At 45.4% G+C, this 23831-nt stretch overlaps 1 protein-coding gene across 4 annotated transcripts in view; it reads left to right on the forward strand.

The window, feature by feature from the left end:
- Positions 1-23831, forward strand: part of CSMD2 (CUB and Sushi multiple domains 2) — a 646653-nt gene that overhangs the window by 395212 nt on the left and 227610 nt on the right. For all 4 annotated transcript variants that reach the window (XM_037827786.1, XM_037827788.1, XM_037827789.1 and 1 more), the window contains 7 exons: positions 1063-1257; positions 11445-11583; positions 12545-12732; positions 13358-13546; positions 13713-13829; positions 20877-21092; positions 22503-22691. In XM_037827786.1, coding sequence (XP_037683714.1) covers positions 1063-1257; positions 11445-11583; positions 12545-12732; positions 13358-13546; positions 13713-13829; positions 20877-21092; positions 22503-22691 — 1233 coding nt within the window. The remainder of the gene's footprint in view (positions 1-1062; positions 1258-11444; positions 11584-12544; positions 12733-13357; positions 13547-13712; positions 13830-20876; positions 21093-22502; positions 22692-23831) is intronic.

Here is a 23831-nt window from a genome sequence, read left to right on the forward strand (position 1 = left end):
CTCACTAGGGAATTTTTCAAAGTCCTGTAAATTGGATTCTTTTAAGGGGCACCTGCCCATGCAACCACAGAGCCTGTTGTCCACTGGAAAGCCAGCATCTTCCAAACAGCAGGGAGGGCCTGGCTTCAGAGAGATTTAGTGTGAGAACTGTGGCACCCCTGATGGAGGGAGACTGAGATGGAATAAGAAAGGATGTCTTGATACCACATAAGGAAGAGAGAAGGAAAGGAACTTATACTTAACAATCACATGCTATCTGTACCAAACACTCACCACTTTCACATTCATATCAATTTCATTTTTCTCTCAAAATGACCCTGCGAGTGAAATATGATCTCCAGTTTATAAGTCAGGAGGCTGAGGCTCAGCAGGGTTATGTAAGTGTCCCAGGACCATGTAGCTAATAAGAGGCAAAACTAGATTAAACCCACATTGTTCTGGCTCTTTCCTCTCTCCCTTCTCCCTGCATTATCTGGTATCTGGGCAGAATGAGAAGCAGCCCTGACAAGAGGCAAGAAAATGAAGGACGTAGCTTCAGGCAGAGTTAATTCCAGGGTATCTACTTTATGACTCAGTGTCCACTAGTAACATGGGATTTAAAGTTCAGCTCACCTGCAGCATACATGACCCCATAACCGTCTGAAGTTAGGGAAACTTGGAATGGATTTGGCATTGGGGAGACAGCTCTGCTCCTTAACCGCACTGGGCCTCAATTTCCTCATTTGGAAACTGGGGTAATAATATTGATTTCATGGAATCATTATATGGTGTAAATAAGCTAACGTGAGAAGCACTGGGCTCACTGCCTGATCTATAAAAGCTCATTAGATTGACATTGAATTAGATTTCTAGGAAGGCAGAAGATCACGTTTAACAACCCCACCTGGCTCATCGTAGCCCTGGGGTCCCTAGTCTAAGACCCAGCCGTCCCCTCCAGCATGGCAGGTTCTGGGGGAAATGATAGGGGTCTAGGTTTGGCCACAAGCATGAAACTTATTTTTTAAGGGGTTGGGGGGTGCACACCAGCTCTGTCTAATCATCCCTTGACCCCCAACCTCGCAGCATTCCGACACAACGAGTGCCCGGATCCCGGCGTTCCAGTAAACGGCAAACGGTTTGGTGACAGCCTTCAGCTGGGCAGCTCCATCTCCTTCCTCTGTGACGAAGGCTTCCTCGGGACGCAGGGCTCAGAGACCATCACCTGCATCCTGAAGGAGGGCAGCGTGGTGTGGAACAGCGCCGTGCTGCGGTGCGAAGGTACGAGGCTGCCGGGCCGGGGAGGGGACGGCCCCAGCTCACGCGGTCCAGGCCTATACTTGCACCTCTTCTCCCAGGACCCAGGGGCCCCCTCTAGGCCTCATGCTGGAATGGCCGGGGGCTTTCTATGACCACTGCCCATAAGAATTTGAATTGCAACCAGAGGTTAAACTTGGAGAAACGCTGGTTCCAGAATGTCCTCCTCTTTCACAGCCATTGGGAGACCTGCTTCCCAGCCCCTGCCCCAGGGGAGCTCGGTCAGCCCGAAGCAGCACTGGCAGAGCTAAGTTTGTGAGTCCTTCAAGCTGTCTGCCATGCTTCCCTTCTCTATGTGCTATTTTCCCCAGTCCCAGAAGACATCTCCCGATCTTGGTCTTTGTGCCCCTGTTAAATGCTGCCTTGATCTCCTTGGGGTCAATCTCCAGGAGACCAAGGCAGACCAGCCAGAAGCAACACAGCTGGAAGCAAGCACAAGGTTCGTTTTGCCTCCTCTCAGTCCTGCCTCCCCACACAGGATAGCTTCTGTTCAATTTCAGAGAGCAGCCGTCTGTCCCACCAAATGGCAGGCATTTTTAATGCAGATCAAGCCTCTTGAGCGCAGGATCATGTCAGATCTGTGCACTAAGCACAGTGCCTGGCACGGAATAGCTGCTCAATTAATATTCGTGAACATTCAGTGAATACCCCCACAGCCCCTCAGCAGTAATGGTACCACAGAGGCAGAGGCTGTGTGGTTTTCTCCTTTTGGGTAGCCGGAAATGTTCTTCCTTTCACTTCATCTGATGAACAGAGGATGGACACCCAAGAGACCTCTCTACTTACCCTGTCCCCAAACCCAAATCTCAGCACCCTGGCCGGCAGTTGGGGAGGACAGGAGAATGAAGAGATGCCTTAGGGTGAGCCCTGCCCAGCGCTGAAGGGCAGGAGGGTGAGAGGACACGCCACATGTGGCGGTGGGGTCTGGGGACGAAGCGGGCTTTGAGGCAGAGGGGCCTGGGCTGGAATCCTAGTTCTGGGCAAGTCGGTTTGACCCTCTGAGCCTTTTTTTTTCAGTTGAAAAGAAAAAGGATAATAGTAAGCTATATATGTAAAAGGTTGTGCCTGGCATAAAGTAAGTCCTCATAAATATTGGTTGTTATCTCACTGGTGTGTAAGCTCCATGAGGTCAGGGAGTCTTCCTTGCCATCATATCCCCAGCATCCGGCGTATTGTTTGGCACTTAGGAGTGGTTGATGAGTCAGTCACTGAACAAATGAACGAATGAATGGATGGGTAACCTTTTAACTGGGGGGGAGAAACATGTCAATGACAGGCCTCCTGAGCCCCTGAACCGAGGGTCTGGGGTCTGACAGCCAGTGGTAGCTCACCTTTCCTTCAGACCAGCCCCCTCACGTCCTCCCCTGTGCTCATCAGTCTCCTCTGGGTTCTGTGGTTCGCCTCATGTTAGTCCATCCCTTTCGGGAAGACTTCCCTGCCCTCTCCAGCTCACCTCCTCCCTCCTGTCTCCGGATTCCTGTTGTTCACTGGAGCAGTTTATTGCACTTTTCCTTTACCAATTCCCCGGGCCTTTGGCCCATCATTACCCCAAGATTGTGGACGGTTCCAGGGCGGAAGCCCAGGCCCCCAGCGCCCTGGTTTAGACCCTCAGGGGCCCAGTCCCCACCGAACTGAGCCCGCTGAAGAAGCATCAGGATTGGGAACTGCAGGATCCTCCTCTCTCTGCCTCTCTGCTCTCCGCCTCCTGCCCTCCCAAATCAGGTGCTGCTAGACCTAGTTCTGTGGTGCAGGGAAATGCTTAAGTCCTTGTGTGAGCGCCAGAGAGGATTCAACCTCTGATAAATGGATTTTGAAGCGGCTCTCACTATTTCATGGCATGGGGGAAATGGAGCAAAATGAAAAGTCCTAATTTAGAAATTAAAACTGTCTTATTCATTTTGTACCTGGAGGGAGAGACACTGTAGGTTTGGGGGAAAAAAGCCTACCAGAAATAAGAAACAGCTTGTTGGAGACCCTGGCTTGGAACAGGGATGAGCTGTCCCTAAATTCTCAGAGCGTTGGGTGTTTGATGCCGACCTGGTTTTCGGGGAGCTGGGAGGCGCCTATCAGGGCAGTAAAGTGAACGCGAGATGCCACTCAGGGTGGCTGAATCCCTGCCCTGCACAAACACAGAGAAAAGCCAGGATAAAGAAAACCTGCAGGATCTGCCTCTCTGTGGCCCTTTCCCTCCACATGTCCTCGCCTTGGGAGACCCCTGCTTTGTAATCAGCGTCTATGTCTTTTCCATTTTTTTCTAGTTTTGTTTTTGATTAAGTGTCCCCACCTTGTGGACAATTAAATGCTGAAGCTAATGGTCTTTTTAAAAATCTTTTAATATATGCTAAGAGCCACTTAGCTTTTGAGAGGCTATAATGGGACAAGGGGGAAAATGGCTTCTTCTGAATTTAGAAAGCAGGATGATGATCTGAGAGAACTAAAGCAAAGGTCAGCAAACTCTTTCCTAAAGGGTCAGGTAGGAAGTGTTTTCAGCTTTGCAGGTCGTCTCTGCTGGATCATGCCATTATAAGGTGGGAGCAGCCTTAGAGGTGTACATACACAAATGGGCCAGATTTGGTCTGTGGACTATAGTTTGCCAACCCCCGATCCAATGTACAGAGGGCATAGGGGATCCATATGGTTAAAATCAGAAATTTCCAGAGAAAATTTTCCAGGTAGTAAAGGCAGCTACACAGGAATGCCTGGCTTTCTCTCCCCAACATTCATCTCTTCCTTTTCTCTTTTAAGGAAGAGCCAAATGATTGTACCCCACTATGATAATTGTTTTATAAGGATCTCATTTCCCCCTTGCACCAGCCCTAGGAAATAGAATGGTTCTTATCCCCACTAGAACAGAGAAGTTAAATCACTGGGCAAAGGGCCTCCCAGCTTGTACATGGTGAAGCCAGGATTCAAACCCAGGCTCTTTGCTGCTCTGTTATTATGTTTTTCTTGAATTACAGCACTGGAGAGAAAATAGTTTCAAACACATTTATGAAAACTTAAAAGTGTCCACAACTAAAATGAAAAGTGGGTTGACTGCTTTCCACATCTCAATAGAAAATTAAAATAAGGAAAACATATTGCCTATTGCAAAACACAAAGAAGACAGGACACCACATGGAAGCATCAGAAATTGACAGCATACAATAAAATGACAGCAGTAAGACAAACATCAGTTTTGACAATAAAGGTAATTAAACTCCCTATTAAGAGACAAAGACTCTCAAACTGCATTAAAAAATATGCTGCTTACAAGAAATAGACTTAAAAAGGGAGATAAATTATCAGGAAGCATGTATTTTTATTTTTTAATTTTTAAAGGATATTATCAAGGAAGTGAAAAGTCAACCTACAGAAGAGGAGAAAATTTGGGAAACTGTATATCTGATAAGGGTTTAATATCCAGAATATACAGAGAACTCCTACAACTCAACATATAACTCAGCAACAAAAAGACAAATAACCCAATTTTTAAAATGGGCCAAGGATTTTAATAGACATTTCTCCAAAGATGATATTAAAATGGCCAATAAGTATATGAAAAGATGCTCAGCATCATCAGCCATTAAAGAAATACAAATTTAAGTTACAATAAGATACCACTTCACATCCACTAGGATAGCTATCATTTAAAAAAAAGAAAAAAGGAAAATAACAAGTGTTGGCAAGGATGTAGAGAAATAGGGACCCTTGTACATTGTTGGTGGGAATGTAAAATGGTGCAGCCTCTGTGGAAACCAGTTTGGCAGTTCCCATAGAAATACCATATGACCCAGCAATTCTAATCCCAGGCATATAACTCAAAGAACTGAAAGCAGGGCCTTGGACAAATATGTATATACCAATGTTCATTGGAGCATTATTCACTGTAGTCAAAAGGTGGAAGCAGCCCAAGTGTCCATCAATAGATGAATGGAAAAACAAAATGTGGTATATTCATACACTGGAATACTATTCAGCCATTAAAAAAATGAAGTGCTGGTATATGCTACAATATAGATGAACCTTGAAGACATCATGTTGAGTGAAACAAGCCAGACACAAAAGGACAAATATTGTATGATTTCTCTTACATGAAATACTTAGAATAAGCAAATTCACAGAGACAGAAATAGTATAATGGTTAACAAAGGTTGGGAGAGTAGAGGAAAGAGGAATTATTGCTAAATTAGTGTGAGTTTTAGTTTGGGATGATGAAAACAGACTGGAAATAGAGGTGAAAGTCACACACTATTGCCCATATACTTAACGTCAAAGAGATGTCCACTTAAAATGGACGTCTTTTACATTTAAATCTTTTAAATTTAAAACCAATTTAAAATGGTTAAAATTATTTTCGTATTACATATATTTTACCACAATTAAAAATAAATTAACTAGTTAGTTTTTTAAAAAACTTTTGAAGGTAGCCTAGCATCCCATTGCAGAGGCAGTAATCAGTGCAGGCATTCCCACACCCGCCAGTAGTAGTTAGAAATGCAAACTCTGGACCCAGACTACAGAGGTTTAAATCCTGGCTCTGCCATTTCATAGCTGTGTGTCTCTGAGCCAGTCACCTAACCTCTCAGTACCTGTTTGTTTCCTCAACTGTGAAATGAGGATAATACCCATACCCAACTTAGGTGGTTGTGAAATTAATGTACATGTAAAGAAAAAGTGCATGTGAAGTCTGGCATGTTATAGAGACTCAGTGAGTAATAATTCTTTGTTTTATTCTATCCTATTCCCAATTCCTCCTTGTCTTGTGTAAGTTTAGCATCAGAGGCCAGGAGAGGTGGGTTGTTCTTCACAGGGGCTGCAAGGCCATCATCGGAAGCCCAGTATATCCCTATCTTTCAATCAGTATTTCATGTCTTCAATTAGATGTTTATTGAGCACCTACTATGTGCCAGGCACTGGGTTAGGCTTTATTGCTCTTTTGCTTTATTGCTGAGCTCCTCCCCCTATTCAAGGCGGGAAACTTCCCTTTTTTCTTTCTTTCCCTTTTGTTTCCAACTCCCCCTAATAGTTTTTAATGGAAAATTTCCAGCTGATACAAAAACAGAGAGACTAGAATAATGAACTCACATGAACCCACCATCCAGCTTCAACAATGATAACCTTACAGCCTATTTTGTTTCACTTCCACCTCTACCCGTTCACTCCCACCACCCAGCTCTGGGATTATTTTGAACGTATCTATAGCAGATAAAGGGACTCTTTCAAACATAACCACAATTCTATTATTTAAAAAATCAAAAGTAATTACTTAATGCAATCAACTACCCATGACTGTCTAATACTTCCTTTTATAATATATTTTATCAGACTCTTACTTAGGTTTATACATTATAATTGGTTGATATGTCTCGTAAGTCTTTTGTAACCTGAAGATTTCTATCCCCACCCTGTGCAATTGTTTTGTTGTTGAAGAAGCCAGGTCATTTATCCCAAGGAGTCTCCTGTATTCTCAATTTTGCTGATTGCATCCCTGGGAGGTTGCATGATCTCCTCTCTCTTATTTCCTTTAATTGCTAGTAAGAACTAGAGACTTAATCAGATTCAGGTTTCATTTTTTGGCAAGAATATTTTGTAGGCAGAACTCCATGCTTCTATCAGAGATAGATGGGAGCCAGGGGTTACAACATGGTGACATTCTATCATTTCTTCTTCATTTATAGCTGGAGTGCTTCTATATAGAAAACTTGCCCTCATCAACTATTTGGTTATCCTGAGATACAGTTTATATAGCAAGGCCAAAAGAAATACTTATTTTCCTTTATTTACCAGTTTTCATATTATTGAGTTGATTCCCTAACATCTTCCAAATTTCCAAAAATTTTAAATAACATTATGGTCCAATGGACTTAGCCATGTTTTATGTATTTCAGTTAATTATAGTATTATTCTAATTGATGATCAAATTATTCCATTGGCCTTTTGAAATTGGCTCCTGTGCCCAGTTGTCTTGACAGCTTCCTTGCTTTCTGGTTTGACAAAATGTCCATCTTCATCTTGTACATTTTCTGCCCCTGACCTAGAATCAGCTATTTCTCCAAGGATCCCACATCCATTTTAGGTGAAAAATGATATTCAGAATCTGGGCACTGGGGGTGCTTACTGCGACTGGGTTGGTCTTTGTTTCAGTGCCTTTTCAAGGAAATACTTTTTTGAAGGTAAAATGCATCATGGGTTCACTTCAAATTTTAGGGTCACTTTTGTTTTAACTTAACTATTTTAGTCTCCTATCTGTATCTCTTTTTACTCCTGTTGAAAATCCCTGTCCCCAACACCACAACCATTTCTCATTTGCTCTCTCCCATAATGTGCACCCAGGAGTCTCAGAATAGTAATACCAGTACCGCCAACAACAGTATGATCCCTGAGAATTGTTTAAGGTTTTGTTTTGCTTTGCTTTTTATAGTTCTTTTTGTCCTTATATCCTACTAGGGATGAGCTATCAAATCACTGCATATAAAGTCTCTCCTAGTTTATGTTTGATTATGCCACCAACTGATACAGTATTGTGTCATTTATTTCAATTTGCTTTTGACTTTGATAAATTGCTTACCAAATTTAATCTTTCTTTTTAATTATGGAAAATATTTACATAGTTCCAAAGTCAAATTTATAAAAGAAGGTATATTCTGAGAAGTCTAGTGTCAATCCCTGTCCTCTTTACCTTCTTCCCTCCCTCTTTCCATAGGTAACCTTTTCAGGTTTTGGTTTACCCTTTCATTGATTTTTTAAATGCAATTTTATTGAAATATATTGAAATATATTCATACACCATGCAAACCATCCAAAGTATACAATCAGTGGCTCACAGTAACCTCACAGTTGTGCATACATCACCATGATCTATTTGAGAATATTTTCATCATTGATTTTTAATATGAGTAAATATGTGTCCTCTGCCTCATTCTTAGAGAAATGGAATCATACCAGACCTACTATTCTTTATAACTTGCTTTTTTTTTCATTTAATGATAAATTCTGAAGACGACTTTTTGACATTATGTAAGATATATTCCTCATCCTTTTTTATAGCTGTATAAATACTCCATTTTGTTGATTACTCTAGTTTATTCAGTCAGATCCCTGGTGCTGTTTCTACTCCTTTGCTGTTGCAAATAGTGCTGCCTTGTATAGCCGTGTGTGTGTGTGTGTGTGTGTGTGTGTGTGTTTGTGTGTGTGTGTTTCATACTTCTGCCAGTGTATCTTTGAGATAGAGTCTCAGAAGCATGATTACTAGGTCAAAGAGTAAATGAATATGAATTTTGCTGGCTAGTGCCAAATTCCCCTCCCTAGCAGTTGTGCCTTTTTGCATTTCCACCAGCAATATGTTAGAATGCCTCCTTTCCCATGGCCTCAGGTGGCATCAAACTTTGGTTTTTGCCTTTCTGATGGGTGAGAAATAGTATCTCAGTGTAGCTTCCATATGTATTACTCTTATTAAGAGTGAGGTTGAGCATCTTTTCAAATGTAAAAGAGCCATTGCCTTTAGGAATCCTCCCCTCCTAATCCCTGCCAGGGGAGTCCCACCCTGGAATATGAAGATGAGCTATAGGGAGTGTGGAGGACTGGCTGAATACAGAGGCCATTTGGCCATCACAGGAGTGTGAAGAGAGCAACAGAGCAGAGAAGGAAAACAAAATGGTGACCACCGTAGAAGGAGTCATGTTCCCCTCCCTGGAGACAGAGTTTTGCTGATTCCCAGGCCCTGATGGAGAGTAGCCTAGGCAGGCAGCAGGGATTCTGTGGGATTCCTGGAAAGTAAGAAATGAGGAGATCACAGCTCAGCCTGTGCCAATTTGGAGCCAAGAAAGAGTCCCTAGTCACTGCTGAGGCTCGGTGCCTGCAGAGGTACCCAGGGACATGGCAGTAGGCACACCCCCTCCCTCCTCCAAGGTCTTGCATGTCCACTGGAGAAATGAAGGGAAGCACTAGAGGTCTCAGTGAGGAGAGTGGATGGGTTTTGAAAATTGGGCTTGCCCATATGCAATTTACTTTTTCAATGTCTGATGTAGATGTAATTACTTAGTTTCTCCAAGCCTCGGTTTACTGAAAATGGGATAATAATCCCTGCCTTTAAAATGAAGACAATAATATCTGCCTTTTAATATCCCAAGGATAATCCACTTAAGCCCTGATACTTTGTAAATTCTCAACAGGAGCTCCTCGCCACCAGCAGTGGTTGTAGTTCTCTTATGTGCATCCAGGGGATTTGGAGACAGAGGCCTTGAGGTTGAGCCTCAGCTCTAACTTTATGGTCTCTGTGTCCTTGATCCAGCCTCTTAATGTATTCATCCTTTGGTTTCCTCCTCTGTAAATTGGCGATAATAAGAAACTTCATAAATGTTGCTGTGTGTGGTTAGATGAGATAGTACCTGTGAAGCAGTTAGCAGAGTAAACCATCGGTGTGTTAACTACTGTTATCATTATTATTGTTCTTATTTTTATCATCTTTGTTAATTAAGCTCTCCAATATATTAAGATTGCTTGATGACTTTTCCAGGTATTTCAAGGAAAGTTATAGAAATGAGAAAGGATGCCGTGATAGATTGTGTCATTTGGCTATAGTGTATGCAGTTGATTACCGGGGGAAGAAGTGCTGTGGAGCGTTTTATCTCCTCTCTGGCATTTTTGGTATCTAGTAGCTTCTTGTAAGAGGTCCCTTTAAAACTGGGATGCTACTTAGCTAGGCTTATGTTGCCTTGCCTAGGTCTGAATCCAGACTCAACCACTTGCTCACTGTGTATCCCTAAGTTTGTTACTTAACTTCCTTCAGCCTCAGCATTCTTAACTGTAAAATGGAAATAATAATGGCACTAACCTCACAGGGGGTTTGTATTTTGTGAAGAATAAGCATGATAATATGTGTAAAGCTTAATGCCTGGCATGGAGTGAGCTCTCAGTAAATGGTAGTGGTGAGGCAGTGGCAGCAGCGTTGGTGGTGGTTGTTATCATCATCCTTGTCATCAATCTTGGAGATACGTGTAAGTCAGGGTGGCCTAGGTTAGCCTCTAATAACAAACATCCTCAAAGTGTCCGTGGCGTAAAAGAACAGGAGTTTATATCTCACACAAACTACTAGAGCTGCGTGGTGTTTAGCATGGTCGTCAGGGGCTCTGCTTCTCAGAGACATTCAAAGACCCAGCTGATGAGACTTCCATTTGGACACCTGCTTCTGCAATCAGGAAGGCAGAAAAAGGAAACTTTACAAGGCATGCACTCGCTCTTGAAAAATTTCTGTGTGGATGTGACATGTATCACTTCTGCTCTCATTTTACTGGCCAAAGCAGCTGCATGGCTTTGTGTAACCTCAGAAGGCTTGAGGCAATGAAATCCTTAACTATGCCCTGAAGGAGGAGCACTGGAACTATGCTAAGGACCACACAGGGGCCTCCGATATGGTTGCAGGAGAAAGCAGGAGAGAAAGGAAAGACACAGTGAGAATGGGGAAGCCAAATACAGAGGGAAATGGGCAAATTGAGACTAAGGGACAAGATAACCGGGTTTGCAGGATCAGAGCCAGCCATGAGGTATGTATGCTGAGACCACCCAGTATCTTGTCATGGACTGCATTCATTCATCCTTTCACTCATTCATTTATTCATCTATCTGATAATTATTGAGGAGTGACTGTGTGCCAAGCACTATGCTAAATGCTGGGGACACCAAGTATGTGAAACAAAACCACATGGTCCCTGCCCTCATGGGGTTTTCAGTGGTGCCGAGAGTGCCAGCACTTTGGGCTAAACATAGTGGTCCTGATCACATCCAGTGGCCAGAACTCTGGGTGCCTGGATGTGAGGAGCTGGGCTGGGTGTAGGCCTCTGCCTCAGGCCTGACGAATGAGTGAGGAACAAAACAAAAAACAGTGTGACCCAAGTATTAGCCGCATTTCAGCTCTCCTAGAATGACAAAGAACTTTGTTTAAAGGATTCTTTTCATTTCTCCCCTCTGGCCTTTAATAAAACTCCAAATGATTTAACTGGATATATCCATAAAGGTCCCAATAGACAAAATTCGCAGTTTACAGTTTATGTAATTTGCCATAGAAACAAAAACAACACTTGTTGGCTGACACATTTTATAGAGAGGATTTTTTGTTTGTTCATTTATTTGTCCCCCCAAGAAAGCCACTTCTCTCCCTTCTGTCCCCCCAGCTCCCTGTGGTGGCCATCTGACTTCTCCCAGCGGCACCATCCTTTCTCCGGGCTGGCCTGGCTTCTACAAGGACGCCTTGAGCTGTGCCTGGGTGGTCGAAGCCCAGCCGGGCTACCCCATCAAAATCACCTTTGACAGGTGTTGTAACCACAGCACTGGGGAAAGGGGGCGAGGGGGTGATTTCTAAGGAGCGGCGTGGAAGGCAATGGGAGAGAGCAGTCAGGCCAGCAGAAGGATGAAATGCCAGCAGATCAGAGAGCGCTGGAGCAGACTGCCCTGGCTGGGGACAGACCTCGTCGGCTTTGCAACTGGGTGCGGGTCCATCTTGGCAGTGGGGGTTGTACTGTCTTGACTTGAGGGTCAAGGAGAAAACTGAGGTATCACTTGGACACCAGAGCCAGGGAGAAAGAGTGAGCAGTTAGTTAGATGCCATCAGATGCTGGAAACAAGGCATTAGCATCTGAGGAGAATAACCCCCACATTTTCAGTGAGGGAAAGTGGTCTTCCTGGCCACTAGCCCAAATTCTGCCCGTATGTCCCACTTCTAGCTCCCACCCTGATTATGTCCCTTTGGTGGAGAAAATAGCCACAGAAATATGGCCACAAACTTTTTCTGGACAAAAGCATGTATGGCCTAATGTAGCAGTCAGCCAACTTCTGTAAAGGGTCAGATAGTAAATGTTTTAGGATTTGTGTGCTATTCACAGTTCTCTGTTACATATTCTTCTTTGCTTTTGTTTGTTTTTAGTAACTCTTTAAAATGTAAAAACCATTTTTAGCTCACAGTCCCCACAAAAACAGGCTACACATCCTATTCAGCCCTCGGGCCAGATAGTAGGTTGAGAGTACTTAAGATGAGTAGCGGCCCAGGCCATAAAGAGGATTGAGAGAGCCGCGTCCCACTGCAGAAGAGGCGGTTAAATACAGCAGAGAAGGGCCTTCCACATTGCTCCCAAATGTATGCAGATCGTATAACAATATCCCAGCCCACCCACATCTGGCTGTTCTTCTGAAGCCCTGCGTCAGGCAGGGCCTTTTGTCATCTGCAAATGAGTAAGCCCTGGGTTTCCTAATAAGTCTTCATTTCCGTCTTGTGCAGATTTAAAACCGAGGTCAACTATGACACTCTGGAAGTGCGGGACGGCCGGACCTACTCAGCGCCCCTGATCGGGGTGTACCACGGGACCCAGGTGCCTCAGTTCCTCATCAGCACCAGCAACTACCTCTACCTCCTCTTCTCCACCGACAAGAGTCACTCGGACATCGGCTTCCAGCTCCGCTACGAGAGTGCGTCCCGGCGGGCGCGCGCGGGCACGGCCGGGTTGGCCTCGGCGCGGGAAGGGACCGGGGGTTCCCCCCAGCAGGAGGCCCCACCTCGGCCCATCCCCAGGGCATTCTCGTCAGCCAGGGCTCCCGGCAGGCGCTGCCTTGCTCTCAGAATTCCTCCGGGCTCCGGGGAGCTTAAGGCGGCTCTTCCCAAGGAAGGCGCACGGCCCGCCTAAGGCCTCCTCGCTGCGCCCCCTGCTGGAGGGCGTCTGACCCGCCGCGAAGCTGCAGTGAGGTCGCATTCGCCGACTCACTCTCGCAGCCTTCCGCCTTCACCCTCAGGGCTTCAATTTAAGGGACGGATGTCTCTTTAGGTCATTTTCTCACTCACGTTTGTATCCCTAAGCCCTAGTAGAGTGCCTAGGCCATAGTGGACACTCACCTGAGTGAGTGAATGAACGAACAAATGAAGTCAAGCCAATGGGTTCTCTGACAGGCCTCTAAATACCCTCTCAGCTAAAATCGCAGCCACAGTTGGTGAGTGGGCAACTGGCAGCTTCCACCTTTAGAAATCAGGGCCCTCTCCTCCCTCTCCTTTCTGAGACAGCGGGTTCCCCCCGCGCCGAAGGTGAACTCTCTCTTCCAGCTGTAACACTCCAGTCAGACCACTGTCTGGATCCCGGGATCCCCGTGAACGGGCAGCGGCATGGGAACGACTTCTACGTCGGTGCCCTGGTGACCTTCAGCTGCGACTCGGGCTACACGTTAAGCGACGGGGAGCCCCTGGAGTGTGAGCCCAACTTCCAGTGGAGCCGGGCCCTGCCCAGCTGCGAAGGTGAGGCAGCCCCCCCCAGGAGGCGCGGAAGCAGCGGGTTCCTTTCCTGCCATGAATGACGCGAGCCGGAAGAGGCGCTGTGAGGGTTGGGGGAAGGAGTCCCTGGGGAGTTCTGAGGGGAACCCCTGAACCACTCCAGGTTTTCATTGCTTCTTCACTCCTGTAGCTCTCTGCGGTGGCTTCATTCAAGGCTCCAGCGGGACCATCTTGTCACCAGGGTTCCCTGACTTCTACCCCAACAACTTGAACTGCACCTGGATTATCGAAACGTCACACGGCAAGGGTGAGTGTTTAAGGTCATAGCTGGGATTGGGACATGACATGGTCAGGGCCCCAAGTTTCCCCCTGTCAAGGTGACCTCAGTGGGAATCTATCTATATAGTGACCTCTTGTCTCAGTCTGAATCTTTTCACCAATAGGAAAACTCCCAGAGCCTTCCCATCTCTTTGAATCACAGAATTCATTCAATAAATATTTTGAGAGTCTGGAATTTCCATGCTGGAAGAGATCCTGGAGTTTACTGGCTCTAAAATCCTACTCAATGCAGAAATCACTCTAAATCTCTCTAAATCTTCTTTAAATCACTCCTGCACAACATGGCAACACATGCTCTATCTATGCATTCCATGGTGGGAGAGCCACAAACCCATCCAACAAACTGTCACCTATTGTCGTTTTTGTGATGCTTCTGTCCCTTCCTAATAGTTTATCAAGTGTCCCTGAAACTTCCTTCCATGTTCTGTGCCTTGGAGGAACAGAGGATACATCTGTTCTGTCTTCTTCATGTCCACACTCCAGATATTGAACAGAGTGATCCATTTCTCCCATAATTCAATTGTTCCTTGATGACATGTTTTCATTCCTCACTGAGCTGGTCTCTTTCCTTAGTTTCCCTAAGATAAATGATCTTTGGGAGTATAAGGTCAGGGTAAGGGTGCTGGTTACACGTAAACGTTCATTAGTATGTTCCTTCACTTAACAAATATGGATTGAATGCCACCTGTGTGCCTGACACCAGGGCTGGAGATAAACAGTAGCTAGGTAAGCCCCTTCTCTGCCCTCAGAAGCTTGTTCTGAAGTTCATCTGGAGTCGAGGTTCTTAATCCCTCTGCAGTTAAGCAAATACACTAATGCTGAGCTCCTACCCTAGGGGTTTTGCCTTTCTTCATTAGAAGGGGAATGTAGGTGGCACCAGGCAGCTATGTTTTTAAAATGCTTCACTAGTAATTCTTTTGCATGACCATCATTAAGAATCTCTGATCCAAAAGAATTAACATGTAGAAGAGCCAAGAACAAAAGTCTAAAGGAAGAGTAACACTTCCAGGTATGAAAGTGTTGTGATGAGTGAAAATAATTTTAACAATTATTTATCCTACATACACACAGGAGTAGACATGTAAATCTGAGGAGGAGAATGAAGGTGCAGAAATAGTTGGTTGTATGTGTGTGTGTGTGTGTGAGAGAGAGAGAGAGAAAGACGTTAGTATATGATTAAAGTGTCATTTCAGATCCATTGAAGAGAAGATGGATTATTTAATAAATGGTTTTAAAACAGTGGGCTTAACCATTTAGAAAAAAAGAAAAACAACCAAATCTATCCCTCATACATTAAACCACTTAAATTCCAATACTAGAAGAACATGACTTTCTGACCTTGGGTGGGGCATTTTTAAAGAGTAACACCAAAAGCAGAATCCATACAGGCAATGACTTTTAGATTTGATTAAATAAAAATTTGAACAAATTTATGTCAAAACACCAGAAAAAATTCAAAGTCAAATAGTAAACGGGCAAAAATATTTGCAGCATATACAACCAACAAAGGATTACCATTATGTCTAAAGGGCTCTTAAAAATCTTCAAGAAAAATATGTCTAGTGACGCACCAGTCTTCACAATGGGCAAAGGTATAAACTCACACTTCATAATAGAGGAAAGACAAATGAAAAAACTTCAACCCCACTAATAATTAAAGAAATGCAAATTCAACCACTAGCAAAATGCCATTTTCCTTTTCAAATCAGCAAAGACAAACCTAGCAATGTGGGGGAGACTGTGGCAACATGGGCACTCTCATTCACTGCCAATGTTGGTATAAAGTAAATAAAACTGTATATCCTGATTTAGCTACAAGGATGTCCCCTAAAATATGGTTATTATATTGAAAAATTAATATCTATTCAAATACCCATCAATAGGGAAATATTAAGTAAATTTATGGCATAGCCACATTATGGAATACTATGCAACTACTAGAAAGAATAATGTGAAAGAATGTTTAAAGACCCACAGAAGTGGTTGCCATACATCGTTAAGTAAAAAAGAGACAGTTTGCAAAAGAATATGTTCAGTTTATAAAAAAAAAAGGATATGTGCATGGAGATCAGTCTGAAAATATATACCCCAAGATGTGAATACTAATTGTCACTTATTTCAATCTGTTGGCTTTTTTCTAATTTTAAGCAATAAACAAATATTACATGTAAAATAAAGTAAACATACTATTTGCATAAAAATGAAAATTTGTAAAAAAAAAAAAAGAGGAAGGAGAAGAAGAAGGTCATTTATATTCTTACCACGTGTACTCAAATTCTTTCACTTTGCCTTTAATAGGCCTGACCTAGCTGGGACTAGGATGGCCTGGAGCTTCTTGGGGCAAGGCAGGACTCTCCAGGCAGTCAGGGCAGGGGAGAGGAGGGATAGGAGCAGCATCTTCTCTTAGCCTGAAAATCTGTTTTCACCAAGCCTGGTTAGAGGGGGCCATAGGAGGAACTGGAGTCTGCTCTGTGGCTTCAAGAGGGAAAGAAAGGCATCTCTCATGACCTCCAGAGGGACACCTCATGATTTTCTCCATGCCTGGGTGTCAGTGATAATAGGGGTATATGTTTTTCCATGTGCTTTTATGTGTGTCTTTGCCAAGAGGTCAATGCAATTCAACCAATATGCAACAAATCCTTATTTTATACTTGCACAGAGTAGTGCAAGTAGGTGCTAGGTGCTGGGAAAACACAACTGAACAAGCTGCACTGCCATTGCCTGCCCTCAGGAAGTTTATAGTCTGGCATTGCAGACAGACAGACTAAACAGATCTCTCCATCAGCATGGCCAATGCTGTGATAGAGGCGGATATAGGTGGGGAAACACCTGGAGCCCAGCTTAGGGTTAGGCAGGTGTCCTGGAGAAGAGGCTTGAGCTAAATCTTCAAAGATGAGCAGGAATTAGCCAAGATGAAAGATGTTCCTGGCAGAGGAAACAAGATGCAAAAAGGCACAGAAGTGTGACCAAGTCACTCTTTCCTTAGAACCATTTAAAGGCTTCACATAACCCTTAGCATTAAGCTCCCAATTGCAAAATAGATTTCACAGTCCTAGAGCCCTTGCTTACCTTTCTCAGCCTCTTTCTGAGCCCTCTAAACACTAAGTTCCAGCTCACTGCATTTCTTTCAGTTCCTAGAACTTCCTAGGCTTTCTTCTCTAGAGTTTTGCACATTTGGATGAATTTTTCTCCCTGGAAGCTTCCTCTCCCTGTGCCATCTCCGCCACCCCAGCTGTTCTTTCTGAACGTGCTTCTTCAAATGAGCGTTCCCTGACTCCTTTCCCCAGAGCCGGGTCTGGGTCAGGCTTCTGGTGTGCTCCCCAGTCCAGGCCTCCCCCACTGTGTTGCAACTGCATTTTCATCTTCTGGCTCTCCAGCAGAGTCCATACTCTTCAGGAACAGCAGGATCATGTGTTTTGTGTCCTGCATTTTCCCCAGCTGCTGGCTCTGTGCCTGGCACATAGTAACTAAAAAAATATTTGGTGATATTCATTGAATTAAACAGAACCCAGGCCCTCCTCCAAAGGGCACTCCCTGGCCTCTGTTTATTTGAGTATCCCAGATTAACAGACCTATTAGGCTGCTGACTCTGGTTGCTCTGTAACAGCAGAAGCACTGCTGGAGAAACTCAAAATTTTGTAAAATTCAGAATCGTTCAACTCACCACATCCCCAGCCCAAAGGAACAGCTAATTCAGGGGTCTGGAGAATGTACCCTTGCTGGGATGCCAGAACTGACATCTTTGAACCCACAGGGCTCTCTGTGAATTAGACAAACTGAGCAAAGAGAACACTACTCTACTCCAGGCACTGTGCCGTGTGCTTTGCATGTAGACACTGTCCCATTTATTCTTCATTGCAGGGATTAAATTTCACCTGCCATGGAGGTACTATCGTCCACAAATTATAGTTGAGGAAACTGGGTTGCGGTGGGGTGAACATCTTGATCCAAGACCTGCAGATGGACTTTTGGTCCAGGTCTGCCTTATGCTGCTCTTTGGGCTCCAGTGTGACTGTGATTTCATTTCTGGGATTCAGCATATCTCACCCCAGAGAAATATGAGTTTGGGTGGGCATCTGTCACACCAAATCTGGATTCAAATTTGAATATGAGGCCTCTCTACTTCTGTGACAATGTCTTCATTTTCTCACAGTGGCCAAAAGAGCCCCAAGCAGTCAGCACAAATGAGAAAACCCAGGAGTTTCATCTCAGTTGTTTACTCACCCTTAGAATCCCAGCCAAATGTGTGCTCCTTTGGACGGGCTACATTTGCGTGCTAGAGGAACAGAGTGTAAAAGCGCTTCACTTAATCAACCTTGTTTCCACCTATTAGTGTGCTTGACCTACTCTCCACACAGTCGATGTTGCAGCTAGGAGGGAAAGGACATATACTCCATCAAGGGTTTCCGCAAGGTCTCTGGACTGAGAACAGCTTTCTGGTTTGCACCCCTGATTCTGCGTCAAGAATATATGGTACATGCATGCACACCTACCTGTGAGTCTCCCCCGGGCGAGCTTTCGAGGATTGTGACCCCCATGAAGCCTTCCCAGCCCTCAAAGTGCAGTCACCCACTCTTCCTCTAGGCTCCCACTCTGGATTCCCACCACTGATGTGCCTGTCTCCTCCACTAAACTGGGCAGTTTTCTCAGGGCTCCGTACGAGGCCTGGCACTGGATGAGAGCTTAGGACCCATCTTTTGAGCAAATAAATAAATGGATGCATTTAGTTGTCTGGGGCACAGGGCATTTACAAGCTACATCCCTGGTCCCCCACTCCCTAGAATCTGGGTTCTGTCTCCACCACCACCACCCCCTAAAAGCCCAAATGCTCCAGGAGCACCAACTCATTATCAACAGTGAGGTGAGAATATGAAAGCATCTAAAATGCTTTTGCATTAAAGGCTTGGATCCAGCCATCCAAATGCTTTTGCATTAAGGGCTTCAATCCAGCCATCATTTATCAAAAACTGTATCAGTAATTATCTAGAAAGGATTTCTTGAACTGTATGTGCCTGCAAATCACTTGGGGATTTCAACATGTAGATTTCGTTTCAGTAGGTCTGCAATGGAGGCCAAGATTCTGCATTTCTAGCAAGCTCCATTCCAGGGACCATAGTGAGCAGCAAGTGTGTTCAGCTCTCCGGGTCTACCCACGCACCTGCCCCTGCACCATCCGCAACGCATAACTCCAGAGGCACACTCACTTGTGGGCATGCATTTACACCCATGTTCACCCAAACACAATTGCAATCTGGACAAGTTCAGGAGTTGCTTTTGGTTTTAAGGGGCTGTCTCCCCATAACTGTTCTCACCACCTGATTTGCTCTCAACACCCGGCTGCTCTTATTACCTGCTCTCTTTCCATAGTGTTGGGAAGCAGAGTCATGTAGCATCTGCAGACACATTGCCTCAATTTAGGGGCTAGCTAGGAGACCTCAAATGTGTGACTTTGTGTCTTTGTGCCTCAGTTTCCTCAAGTGTAAAATGGAGATGATAAACATTGTACCCGTGTCGTAGGGCTATTGCTGGGATTAGTGATTTTTCCTATCGTTCTTTCTTGTTGATAGGGGATGGCTACTGGAGCAGCTAAAACACTTGGGACAGTGAGACACGATTATTTAGTGCTTAAAATGTTAATGAATGTTATTTTTATTTGGTGCTCCTTCTCAGTGGAGCTCTCTCCTCCCTCTTTCTACCTCTCTGATCCTTGCTGATCTCCACCCTGCTCCTCCTTCTCCGTGTCTCCTATTTAATATTGCTCTCCCAGGCTTCCATCATGACCCTCTTAGACCCTCACTCTGCCTCCTCTCCTTGGGCCCCCTTCTCCATACTTCTGCTTCAAGTATCACCTATATGCTGGCGACTCACCATTTCCTCTCTATAGCCCAACCTGAATCCAGAACTCCAATCTTTACTTACAGTTGCCCACCAGATAGCTCTGTTGGATGCTAAAAATCCTGGGTATTCAAAGCCTGGTCCATTATTCCTCTACAGCCTGCTTCTCTTCTTCCCCTGTCCTGTCCCTGGCAACGTAAGACACCACCACCCTGCAGATCAAGACCCTCCCAGTCGTCCTCTCCTTGCTCCTTTGCATGAGTCACCTATCAATTCCTCTGTCTCCCTAAGGTCTTATGTCTGTTTCCTGCTGTCTGCCACCTCTGCCAAGCTCGTCATCTCTCACCCAGAGCATGGCAAGCATCTTTCTAATTGATTTCTCTGCCTCCTCTCCCACCATCTAATCCTTCTGATGGTCAGCGACATCTTTTTAAAACTGAAATCTGATCCGCTCCTGATAGTATGGCTCCTTGTTGTCTCCAGAAAACTATCTTGTCTGTCATAGCCTACTTTTCCAGTCTCAATTCCAGGTATTTCCTGACTATGACCCTGCCTCACCTTGCGCCCCCCAAGTCCTGGAACTGACAGCAACTCTTTTCCTTTACACATGCCAGGTCCCTGCCTGAATTATCCTTTCCCCTCTTAGCTGGTTAATTTCTACACTTCATTTTAAAACCGAAATCAAATGTTCACTCCTTAGTGAAGTGATCTACATGGCCCGCCTCTTTCAGTAAGCTGCTTTCTATCTGCCTGCCATGACACTCTGATCTGTGTTCGTGTTGGCATTCATCACCCAGTGTTGCAGTTATTTGTTTAATGCTTTGTATATTCCCTTGCACCCAGTCCAGGGTACAGAGCAAGTACACAACAAATATACAAATATTTATTGAATGAATTAATGAATGGCCATGAAGCATTCTCATAGACCTAGCTGTAATCTCTCTTTCAAATTTTGGCAACTGTAAAGTGGTGTCTTTTTCCCATACTGGATCTGTGGGTGATGACGTATTCAGGTTCATTCATTTGGGTTTGCCTGTGTATGTGGTTTTCGTAGCATGCTTGTAGTTATACACATTGATAGACATTTGCAGATTGGAAATGTTTATGTAGATCCTGTCTTGCAGCTAGGCAGCTCCAGCCTTCTCACCATCACCCATTGACCCTTCTGGTTTCTTGGCAGGCGTGTTCTTTTCTTTCCACACCTTCCATCTGGAGAGTGGCCATGACTACCTCCTCATCACTGAAAATGGCAGCTTTACCCAGCCCCTGAAGCAGCTGACTGGCTCGCGGCTGCCAGCTCCCATCAGCGCTGGGCTCTACGGCAACTTCACCGCCCAGGTCCGCTTCATTTCTGATTTCTCCATGTCTTATGAAGGATTCAACATTACCTTCTCAGGTAGAGTGTGAGGGTTCCTGGGGAGGGAAATCATTCTGTCTCTCCTTTTGCTGCCAGCCTCTGGTCTTCCTAACAAATACATATCTATCCACTCTACAGTCTCTAGGAGAATAACCTTAATGCTGCAACAAGAGATATTTAGGTTAGACACAAGGAAGAACTTCCCTACAATGGGCTTAGAAGGATTAGCAGGTTTGCTGGGGAATCTCCTCCACAGGTGTTTGAAATTAGCTCTGAACATGACCTACCTAGCTGGTTAAACTAGAAGATCTCACAAAAGTCTCTTCCTGCCCCAGTAATTCCAAATTCTTCTCTTGATTCCATTTCCACTATTTCACACACCCAGCAATATTTCTTAAAATAAAGAATGTGTTTTGGAATTACATTTGAGGTGTTGTAGTCTCATTTGGCATCTTCTTCATCAATGCTAACTTCGCAGTAAGCGATATTTACCTCTGTGTTTAGGAATCCTGAAAATAAAAGCCTTTTATTTGGCATTCAGGGATAAAAGTTGCACTCCTCTAGGGCAGAGTCCCCCAGCTGCTCTTGTACTGCTGCTCCCCGGGGTCCCCCACCTTCTCAGCCAGGAACAGAGATATCAGCTGGATTCCTCCCGGGATGGGCAAGAGGTATCTGGCACTTGGCCCAGCTTAGTCCCCACTGGCCCTCCAACAGCAGAAGCCACCTGCCAGGGCTGTCCTAGGGGATGGAGCACATCCAGCCAGTGTACCTCTTCCCATCCAGGAGATCCTCCTCACCACACACAGCCTGTGGGGACTGGCCCCTAGAAGAGTGGGTGCAGGGGGATGGTCACTTCTGTGCTGTCACTGGAGGTACCAGGTGGGAGGTCCCTGGCCTGTGAATGCCACCCTGAGATGTTCTTCATCTACCGCAGAGCCAGCATTACCGAGATGCAGCTGTGAGTGGAGCCTTTGATTCTTTTTCCCTGTGTAAACTGCTCTAGGCTGAGTCAGACATTCTGACCCTCCAGTACCAGGATGATTGAATTTATCTGGTTCAGTGGCTGAGAGAAAAAGGCAGGAGAGCCTGAGAGCCCAAGGCTTGGGATTAATATGGAGACAAAGGGATGGGAAGGGAAGGTCAAGTCATGAGAAGCCCCACCAATACCCTTAGGAAACATTTATCCAGAAACGTAGTGCCTCTAACTCATCACTCACAGTAGCGAGGGGCTCAGCCCACCCAAAACATGGGCTTTTCCTGGGACTCTCTGCCTCTTCTCCTCTCTTCTGTTCTCTTTACTTTTTGTGGATAAGTGTGTGCATATTCCATACCTTAGTCTTTCCTCATCTCTGGCTCTTTATTCCCAGGCGTTTTGGTCTGTGTGTTCCCCTCTTCCTTCTCCATCTCCCCCAGATGTCTCTGACTCCAGCTCTTCTGCTGCCTTTCCAGAGTATGACCTGGAGCCCTGCGAGGAGCCCGAAGTCCCAGCCTACAGCATCCGGAAAGGCCTGCAGTTTGGCGTGGGTGACACCTTGACCTTCTCCTGCTTCCCCGGGTACCGGCTGGAGGGCACGGCCCACATCACGTGCCTGGGGGGCAGACGGCGCCTGTGGAGTTCGCCTCTGCCAAGGTGTGTTGGTAGGTGGTCACGTGCTTTCATTTTGCTTCACTAATGGGCGGGGCATGGAGGAGAGCACACGGGGCCAAGAGTCAAGCAGGCCTGGGCTGGAGGACTGACCGCCACTCCCTTACCTGCAGCAGGGTCTTGGGCAGGTTACTTAACCTCCTTCTGCTCCAGCCTCCTGATCTGGAAAATGGCAGGGGGGAGGGAGGGAGGTCTCCTGCTTTGCTTTGCAAAGCTGGTCCGTGGTAGGTGCTCAAATGGAGTTGACTTCATACTCTTACCTTCCCATAGACCTTAACACATAGGCTGAAGGATGCCTCTTGCAGAGAAATCTAGGGGCACTGAGTGGACCTATGGGAAGGTGGTATGACTTGGCCCATGGAGAGTCCCAGTCTGGTGGAGTAGATGGGTGCATTTATGAATCTGATGGGGGCAAATGTATTCTTCCTTGGAGAATCCTTAGGAAGACTTCTCACTTGGGGAGAAGAGGGGGTGATTAGTGTTGGGTTCATTTACAGAGCACTCATTATGTATCAGGCACTGTCCTAGGTGCTGGGGATACAAAAAGAAATAAAATAAACAAAGTCTCTCCACTCATGGTCCCACATTCTGGCTGAGGGAGACAGGCTGTAAACACATAGTTGTGTAATGTGTCATTTAGTATTGAGGGTTGCAGAGAAAAGTTAAGCCAGCTTAGAGAGTGCTGGAGATGGGGTTGCTCTTTTGTAAAGAGTGGTCAGGGAAGGCCTATTTGATGAGTCGACATTACAGCAGAGACCTGGACGAATTTAAGGAGCCAACCATTTGGGTGTCTGGGAGGAGAAGGGACAGGGTAGCAAGGCCCTGAGCTGTGAGGAAGGGAGGGCAGAGGCTGTGAGGTTTGGAACCAGGGGCCTCAGACGCAGGTTCCTGCCTGCCTCATCACCAAAGACCTCAACAAGGGTCTGCTTCATGCTGGAATCTGTTCAGCCCTGGAGGGTGGGAATAAGTAGGGCAATATCCCGGGGCGTAGGGCCAATGGCTAGCCATCCCTAATTTGTAAGGCAGAGGGCTCTGCTTGCTCAATACTTGCAACAGGGGGCTAGATGAAGCCCAGGATGGATTTGCAGAGTATTTACCAGGCTCACGGTCAACCGTGGAACTTGGGCTTAAAG

Source organism: Choloepus didactylus, chromosome 2, assembly GCF_015220235.1.
Source record: "Choloepus didactylus isolate mChoDid1 chromosome 2, mChoDid1.pri, whole genome shotgun sequence".
In the NCBI taxonomy this organism is placed as follows: Eukaryota; Metazoa; Chordata; class Mammalia; order Pilosa; family Megalonychidae; genus Choloepus; species Choloepus didactylus.